Genomic DNA, 9,668 nt, shown 5'->3' on the forward strand with positions numbered 1-9,668 from the left:
GACTGTTTCATGGATAGAAACATTTAAAAGGAAAAAAAGTTTCAAAAAGCAAGAGCTCATTTAGCAGTACTAAAAGTCTTGTATGAGGAAGAAAAAAGTTGAAAGCCTGTGAAAGAAATCTGGTTTAGTCTGCAAAATCCTGCACATTCACAGGGACACCGCTAGCCACAAGAATATGGCCAGGATGTTGAGGGATGTGATTCTCCCTCTTTGCTCAGCTCTAGTAAGGGTCCACCTGGAGTACTTTCAGAATGAGTCCAGAGAAGAGTCACTAAGTTGATCACAGCTGATCACCTCTCCTGTGAAGACAGGCTGAGAGAGCTGGAGTTGTTCAGCCTGAAGAAGGGAAGGCTGCTGGGAGACCTTATATAGCAGCCTCCCAGTACTTAAAGCGGGCTACAAGAAGGCTGCAGAGGGAATTTTCACAAACTCATGTAGTAGTAGTCACGCAGTCACTATGGGCAGTAGCGTCAGGACAAGGGCAAATGGCCTTAAGCTGAAAGAGGGTAGGTTTAGATTAGGTATTAGCAAGAAATTCTTTACTATTAGGGTAGTGAAGCACTGCCACTGCTTGCCCAGAGAGGCTGTGAACTCCCCATCCCTGAAAGTGTTCAAGGTCAGGTTGGATGGGGCTCTGAACAATCTGGTCTAGTGGAAGGTTCCCTGCCCATGGCAAGGAGGGTTGGAACTAGATTATCCACTGGGCCTGTTCAGCCTCAAGAAGAGAAGACTGAGAGGGGACCTCATCAATATATATAAGTATCTGAAGGGGAGATACCTGTTGGCACATCAGCCTGGTTGGAGCCAAGCTCTTCTCGGTGGTGCCAACCAACAGGACAAGAGGCAACAGGCAGAAACGGAGGCACAGGAAATTCCACCTGAATATGAGGAAGAACTTCTTTACTGTCCGGGTGACTGAGCACTGGAACAGGTTGACCAGAGAGGTTGTAAAGTCTTCCTCCCTGGAGATATTCAATAACAACCTGGTTGCAATCCTGTGCCACATGCTCTAGGATGACCCTCCTTGAGCAGGGAGGTTGGAACAGACGACTCAGTGTGGTCCCTTCTACCCTGACCAATTCTGTGATTCTGTGACCTTTAAGGTCCCTTCCAACCCTAACCATTCTATGATTTTACTAGAAAACACCCTAAATAGACTTCTGACAATTTGATATTATGCAAAAAGCATGTAGTACCTCCAGAAGAAAGGGAAGTCCTCATTCAAGGAGCATGAGCCAAATATTAGTCAATTGCTAACACTGACTAAAGGCACATATACAGCCACACTGTTCTAATGGGAAGATTAATCAAGTATATTAGAGAGTAGTTCACCTACACTCTGGACAAACACTTGAAAAAAAATTTTAATTATATACTTGATTGCAACTATGTAACTGCAACCATATTACATAATGTCAATACAAACCTGTCTGATGTCAACCAGAGGACAAAGTCAAGAAGCCAGTGATGGCCTGTAGCATCGCACAGAAGTAATTTTTAAAAATCTACAAACAATGCATGTGCTTATTACAGGTTGCTTGAGACAGACAACTCTCAGCCTCAATGTCCTCAATGTCACAGGTGTAATTCTTAATTCTACATAGTCCTGTCTTAAAAATTACACAGATGTCCTTAAAATAATTGCTAGCATAGTCACTAAAAAAAAAACAAACAAAAAAACCAGGCAAACAGACATATGGCAAAAGTTTTTAACTGAAATAGTTTCATAGACAAAACACAGTAAAAGTAAGAAACCAGAAGTAACAATATCCAGACTTCAATAAGTGTGTTTGCTTATTTACAAGCAACCACAGTTTAAAACACATGGTAACCATACAGACAGATTTCTCCAAACACAGGGGGAAAAAAAATCTAGATAAGAAGAACAAATAGCTTCAGATGTTTGTGAGGGATTTCCAGAAATCATGGGAAAACACCTATGGACAAAGTCTGCACAAATCCATACAGGGATTTGACACATAGCAGGGTATTTTACACATAATCCATAGCACAGATCACCTACATACAAGAATAAACTCACCACCCTTTCAGGATGCACTGGTTTTCTATGCATTCTCAGACAATTGTGTCGTTTACACCCAGTAAGTCTTCTATGGGACACAGTCAGACCTTGTGTATTTCAAATTCACCAAGCACATGCCATATTACAACCACATAGGCACCTCTGTCTGGGAAATGTTGCAACTTCATTAATAAATTCCATTCTTTCTCTGGCAATAGAGCTGAATCTCATCAGCAGTGAGAGAAGCATCTCATATGCTTATTCATTTTCTGCTTTCTTAAAATCATTATGGAAATTATGTATTTCCTGGGGGAACAATCAGTAGAAGTAACACAAGATCAACACAATTCTTCTCTAATTCCTTTAAAAATTGAGATATGAACTGGTTCCAAGCCTGTCCTTCATCTAGAGCTCTAACTTATTTCTTACTCATGATAATTCATTCAATAGCCTTTAATCTTTGGTTAGGAATTTCTCAAATGCTCTACATACGTTTGAGGCACTAGTCCCATCTTCCTCATCTGGATGCCTGACAGGTTATATAACAATGTTAACATTTCTTTAAAAAAACACATTTTTTAAAATCAAATTCTGACTGACTCCCTTTCATTGAAGTTACGTTTTTTCTAGAGTCTTCTCACATAGGCTCCAAAAGTAATTTTAACTAAGCTACAAACTGATGTGACATACACTGACTTACAGTTTCCAGGGTGGAGAACAATAAATGTAAAGTCAATAAAAGATTAAACTGTAAACATCAAAAGTCTCCCTTGAGATTGTAAGGGAGAGACTACTATGAAAGTACTTTCACTTTGGAAAATGTTTATATGCGTAATGATAAGGCCCCTTGCATTCCTCAAATTAAATTTAACAACTTGGTGCTTTTACAACACAGGCAGAGGAAAGCATTCAGTGCTGAGAAAGGCTCACTTCAGGGGGAAAAAATTAACATTTTGTTACCAGTGTACACCAGTAAAAGACAGTCAACAATGTTGTGAATACATGAAATGTCTACATATTTCTGAATGAAGGTATATGACTTTTGGTCAGCATGATAAAAACCTGACACAGTTTTTCTGTTTATCCTGAGGCTAAAAATCTTCCTAGTATATTATTTACCCTCAGTCCATATCCCACTCTAAAGGAATTAATTTCATTATCACCAGGCTCTTATTTATTTTAGGAGAATTTGTAGATTTGGAGGAAAAAAACAAAAAAAGACCCAAATAAACAAAAAGCACCCACAAACAAACAAAAAATCATTTCTTCAAACAAACTCCATGTTTTCCATGGCTGCCTGAAACCCTTGCATAAAAGAATAAGCATAATTTCAAGTCAACCTTTAGAAAAGGTCTTCTTCTTCTTTGCTCAGACCCCAAGTTTAGAGGTTGCAGCCCGAGAAAACAAAACTGAGCTCATTTTTGTTTTCCTATTTTTTTTTAAAGAGTAAGTTAGATTTTCCTTATAACGACAACCAGAAGCGCAAGTGGATGCATACCTTTTCCTGAGTGTGTTTGGTTCAATTCTCAGGGAGACTCTAAAAAGGCTCTTGATTTGATTTATAGCAATTCTTCTAATTTAACACCAAATACCTTACGTTAAGATGAATCTCAGTACAGTATTCCAGTTGCAGTATGCTACTTGACCCATCCTTTTATTACTTTTCTTTTTGTCCTTTCCCCTCCCAAAACAGCCTTCATGTTCATTATTTTTCCCTACTGTGAAATTTCAGAATTATCCAAACCACTGAACCATCTGCAACATTACTTTTATAAATCAGTCTGAACCACACACAGACTATGCAGTTCAAACCTTGCTTCCTCTGTTTCAGATCAACTTATTTTCTTGTATTTTTTGTATGTTCTTCATATTGCTCACACCTTCTAAGCCTTCAAGTGCTGAAGGTCTATCCAGTATATGATCTAAATGGCTGACCTAAGGGCTATTTTACAAAACTCACATTCTCCAGTCAAATAACATTACATTATGTATTTACTTGAAAATTCAAAAGTTTTCAAAACTTGCTAATTCCACTAGAGTACCCCAACACATCATATGTGACGTATAACAATGACAAAGAATTTCAATAAATACAAAATACAAATAATAACTACATTCCTCTTTGAATTAAACTTCTATGAATTTGTATTTAAAGAATTGTATAAAGATTACTTCCTTTTTTTTTTTTAGTAAAAAGTCTTTGGTAATATGGTAATTCCAGATAATCGAAGTGCTCTTTTCATTCTTTTGCCCTGGAGAAGTGGTTTTATTGTGTGCAGCTAACCCAAAAAGGGCAATAATTCATACTATTCTTCTTCAAAAAACAAAGATTGTATTTTACAATATCCTCCCACTGTTCTTGTGGGGGAGTCAGCCCAGAAGTCAAACACTGGCACACATTTTACAGTTGATCCTCATTTATTGTCAACTACATCATCATTTAAATGTTAAAATTTCATTTCAACTGAAGAAAAAATACCTCCCCATTGACAAGTCTCAGGGTTTTCATGTCACTGGTTCTAAGCAAGACAAACAAAATACACAAACTCAGAGGAATCAAATTTTCTTGTCTTCAGAACAGCTCTTAACAGATTTAAATGTATTTGAATTTATGCCAGAAACTGGTAGGTACCATTTTGATCTTCAGATTTCGTAATAAAAGTTTCTATACAGGTATCTCGGCACAGAATTCCTGAAAGAATGCCTTTCCTGAACAATAAAGACACACTTCGCTTATTCCATTTTTCACATCATGTACGTTAGATTATCAGTATAATTATACTCTCTACCAATATTAGAAAACCTAACAGCATCTGAAGTGCAAAAGTTAGTCCTCTAGGGTAAATAAATGCAAATCCATGTTTATAAGGAAATACAAACTTCTAAATTATACATAGCTTTGAATTTTATATATGTGTGAACCCACATATATATTATTCATATACAAAACCACCATATATAAAGATATAGAATTATAGTGGGTTTATACATATACACACACACATTCATAAATACAACTATACACACACACACACTATATTAACATACTACTCAGGCCTATACATGCTCCACTCTTCACACTTTGAGAAGTTTAGTTCAACTTAATGTAAATTTTGAGCAGAAGTAAATTAGGCAGGTGTATAAACCTGTGCAGAATAAGGGTCATACTTATCTCGAATCAGGTATACCTACACTACCATGGAAGAGGCTGTCTATAAACAGATCATCTGACATCGATACTGAAGAAAATTCAGCACAACCCTATAAATAAAGTTGTGTACAAGAGAACTGCTTAAATATTTAACAGCACACCAGAGACACGGCGTTGATTTTAGCAGTCGAAGACAAAAGCCATAGAGAAAAACAAAATCACAATTTCTCATCCTTATATACTGCTGAAACAATCCAGACCAGAGTTTGAAAGAAAACTGTTCACTGGTAGGCCACTACTTTACAGACCCTAAGAAACTTCAACGTAGTGTGAGATTTCAATAAAATATACTTTGCAGTGTAGTTTCCTGCTTGCAAATACATCTTTCTCATAAAATCAAGAGTAAGCAACCCTTCAAATCATTTCAAGAAAAGACAAAATCATGAACCTACAACATACAAATAGCTACCTCATAACAGTTCTAGATATCACATAATTTTTTTTAACATCTCTGCCCATATGTTTAATAACTTTGATTATGCAAACCATCCTGTCAGGTTTAGTGAAACAAACGCGTGCTAGTGAAATCATGTATACAGACATACTTGCAGCTTTAAGCTTAAGGTAAAGGCCACAACTTGACAAGAAAAGAAAAAAGAAAAAAAAAAACACCTATCTTTCTTCCAGTTTTCCCTGTCTTTGAGCCAATTCCTTCTCAACAGCCTTGGGAAAGCAGACATTTTGGCTCTGAGGAACTGTGTCTAGAAGAAAGTTCCTCATTCAAGTGTGCCCTGCAGAGAAGCAGCTAAATGATGCTTTCTTTTATGTAGTCAAGAAACTGCAACAAATTAGTGTTCAAAATTTTTATGCCAGTACTTACTCAAATAAGTTTGACTCTTTGAGCACAGGCATTTAGTCTTCTTTACACAATGGTACATTGTTAGGAAATTGAGTTTAAAATCAAGTTACAGTAAAGCCATGAAATTAACAAACTACTCAAGCATAAAAAATAGAAACAATGAATACAACAATCTTAGCCTTTCCATTACTGCTAGCACATTCAGGCGTATATGTGAGCAAGTGACAAGTATTGACCTAGGTTTGAAAATAAATATGGCAATGGGAAACAAAAGGGTACACCTTTCTCCAGAATTTAATTTAATAAAGCAGGTAACTATTTCCTAAACTGTGAAGAACACAAAATTTAGAAATAAGGATGTGTAATTCATACTTTTTTAGAAACACTTCATTAGTTCTCTTCGACAAAGAAAAAGCTCCACAATTTAGTGAAGTTCAGATTGATGTGATCTACAAAGAGATGTAAGGTAAAACTATCAACGTTAAAAAAACACCTAAAATCCCTGCCTGAAATTATTTCCCCTCAGTCAAAACAAGGGGGGAGGAGGAAGCCAATTTTTTTTCCATTATAACCATCCCGAATATTCAAGCTGCCTTTTTTCTCCTTTCCAATCACTATGATACTTTTACGTGGGTCTTTCACACAAGAAACATGTATAAAGTAAAACTTTATTATACAATTCGATTGTTAAAACAGAGAAGTCGGAAAAGTCAAAGGCAGCGGAGGCTCAGGCAAAAGTGTGGTGGATTTCAGAGTGTTGCGCGAGTTTTACCGGAGCGCAGGTGAACTGCGCCTGATGACGGTACCGCTCCCGAGGGGCTGCGGTGAATGCCACCCCGCGGGCTGTGCCACCCCCGCACCAGTGACCCATCGCCGCCCGCAGGAGTCGCCAGTCACGGCTGACTCAGTCCTGCCCTGCACCGCGGCCACCTGCCAGCCCCAGGGCAGCGCCGTCCCCCGTCTCCGGCGCAGCGCCCGACGGCGCGGCCGGGCAGGACCGGGGCGCTGCGGGGCCCCAGCCCCAAGTGGCGGCTCCGCCGGCCTGCCCAGCACAAGGGCAGGCGTGCGAAGCACTGCGCGCCGCTTTGAATCCTGGGCTCTCGGGGTTGGTTTTCCCTTGTTACTGTTCGTTGGGTTTTTTTTCAGTGGAAACTTTCCTCTCCCAGCAGAGGCCGGGACAGCGAGAACTGCCCCGGGGCGCCGCGCTGCCATCACAGTTGACAGCTTTCTGCCCCCCGCACTCCCCCTTCCGCAGCATTAAAAAGCGGCAGATACATCCGGCCGGAGTTTGTTTTTAATAACGGCTGTTAGTTAGCACAGCTAATTGCATCCACTGCCAGCAAAATAAAAGTCAAGCTCCATGTCATGGAGCTCCATACGAGAATCCCGCATGGAGCCTCCTCTGCACCGGGCCCCAGGGAAGGGAAGGGGGGGACGGCAGAGAGACGTGCGGGGCGCCGGGTTGAAGGAAGCGGGGCCGGCGGCAGGAAAGTTGGAAAGGGTTTCGTTTATCCCCGGAGCAGAGCCACGGGGAAAGGAAAGTTCACAGCCACCAAGAGCGCCCGCGGGCAGCGTCCGGGGGCGGCGGGAGGGGGCTCGTTTGGGGTCTTTCTTATTACCTTCTGGTCTACGATGGAGCAAGCCATTTCCCGGACGTGGGCGAGGCTGAAGTCCCCCGAGGAGTCGTGCAGCAGCAGCACCGGCTCCCGGCTCAGCCCGATCTGGAGGTGGAAGGCGACGCCGCCGCCGGCAGCAGCCCCCGGCGGCGGCGGCAGCGGGCTGGGCGGCCGGATCAGCGGAGGGGCGCTCATCGGAAACTTCCCGCCGGAGCAGCCGCCGCAGCCGAAGGATCAGGGACAGAGAGGGAGAGGCGGGCGCCGCCGCGAAAAGTTTGTGGGCCCCCCCGGAGGCGCCACGCGAGTTCCCCCCCGAAGTTTCAGGAAAGTCCCGTCGATCTCCTCCCGGGTGAAAATGGCGTGGGGGTGGGGGGGGAGGACCGGAGAGGATGCAGACAGGAAAAGGCGGTGAGAAAGACGCAAAGTGGGAGCCCGGCCCAGCGCCGCCGCCGAGATGGTGCCGCCGCTCGGGCTGTTGGCGCCGTGCGCGGCGCGGGGGCGGGACGGGCCGCGCCCTCCGCCGGGACGGGCCCGCGCCCCGCTGGGCCGGGCCGCGCCGCGCCGCTCCGCCACCAAACGGCGGCCGCGTCCCGCCGGGTGGCCCCGGCAGGCGAGGGCGCCGTGGGGTCCGCTGGTTCCCCGCGGCGGAGCTTGGACTCAGCCGTCTTTGGTCTCCCTACCTGGCCCAGTCAGTGGGCTGCGGTGCTGGCGGGTGCTGAAAGCCTCCCCTTCCCCCGTCATTTCAAGAGGCAGGTGGAGGCAGAGCCTGAGGACAGTCGGGGATTTCCTTGCTGGCAGGCAGCATGGTGGCCTCTCCCGGGCAGGGGGGCGGCGGCTGCCCCCGAGGACGGAAAGCAATGCCAAGAGAGCGGGAGCTCCGGTCTGGCCCCGGCTCTTGTGCGTGGCCTCGGCCGGCTGCCCTCGTCAGCATCGTGCCGCCGCCTCCACCAGTCCGTGTAGGCTTCTTTTGGGAAGAAGCAAGGAACAGCTCGCATCCATCTCTTCTCTAAACCAGCTCGCAGTTTCAGGTACAGTCTCTGCAAAGGAGAAACACCCTGCCACTCAGAACCAGGGTGAGTTACTCTTCTCAACTCTTGGGATGAGTGCAAGCCTCATCCGTTTGCACAAGCAGCACTGCACATTTAGTCTAAAAGATTCGTCTCGAATCTCTTCTTGGAGATGTGTGAAGGCAGTGGAAACGTGAACTGTCAATATTTTAGATATCAACAGAGAAACTCTTAAGCTGGATATATGTGGCACCTGTAAGGATGACAGTACTACCTGTATGTTTGTAAATACAGTGGCTGATCAGATTTACAACCTGTTTCGTTGCAAACTGCTTTTTTGACCGAAATGTAGCAGCGTTATTTTATTTTTATTAGCTGTCTTATTAGGACCCATTTTACTGTTGTCAGCTTATTTCCGACCTGGGAACTACTGGAAGCTTCCCATAATTGCGTCGCCCAGCCAGCTTTTCTATACAGGAGTCATCGTGAGAGAAACAGACCAGAAGATCTTGCAGCCTTGCATCATAGCTGAGTCTGAGGTTCAGAGTGGAGCCCCCTTGCTTTCTGAGCTTGATGAGAGTTTAGGTGTGGCTAGGTCAAATCTTTGTCTCAGACTTCGTCAACAGTTCATATTTAAAGGATATAAAATAATATCTAAAGCACTCAACAGGAGGGTCTCCCTTATGTTTTTGTGTCTTTGTTCTCTGTGTAAATCGTTCTAGCTCAATTCTAATTCCATTTTCCTTTGTATGTTTCATCCATATAGTAATAGAGTGAAGTTTGCCATCAGACTTTGTTAAGTAGTGCTTTTACAAATTCATATTAAGCCTACTTTTGCTTATGCCTTTGATGGTGATTCTTTAAGTTACCTAAATCACTCATACATGACACAGCTCTTTTGCACTCTTCAAATAACCAGAGCAGAGGTAGCAGTAGCAAAACTGAGAATTAGATATCCTTGGTTTTCTCATCTATGTGAAATCAAGTGAAAAGACTCGTATGTTGTGACTTA

At 43.2% G+C, this 9,668-nt stretch overlaps 1 protein-coding gene across 3 annotated transcripts in view; it reads right to left on the reverse strand.

Annotated features, from left to right (window-relative positions):
- PRKD1 (protein kinase D1) overlaps positions 1-8,535 on the reverse strand; it is a 128,961-nt gene extending 120,426 nt beyond the window's left edge. For 2 of the 3 annotated variants that reach the window (XM_027709344.1, XM_027709354.1), the window contains exon 1: positions 7,653-7,818. In XM_027709344.1, coding sequence (XP_027565145.1) covers positions 7,653-7,679 — 27 coding nt within the window. In that variant the 5' untranslated portion in view covers positions 7,680-7,818. Of the gene's footprint in view, positions 1-7,652; positions 7,819-8,329 lie in introns of those variants that run through there. The other variant, XM_027709369.1, reaches the window with a different exon arrangement.
- Between the last annotated feature and the right edge of the window lie 1,133 nt (positions 8,536-9,668).

Source organism: Neopelma chrysocephalum, unplaced genomic scaffold, assembly GCF_003984885.1.
Source record: "Neopelma chrysocephalum unplaced genomic scaffold, ASM398488v2 Primary Assembly neopelma1_24, whole genome shotgun sequence".
Classification (NCBI taxonomy): domain Eukaryota; kingdom Metazoa; phylum Chordata; class Aves; order Passeriformes; family Pipridae; genus Neopelma; species Neopelma chrysocephalum.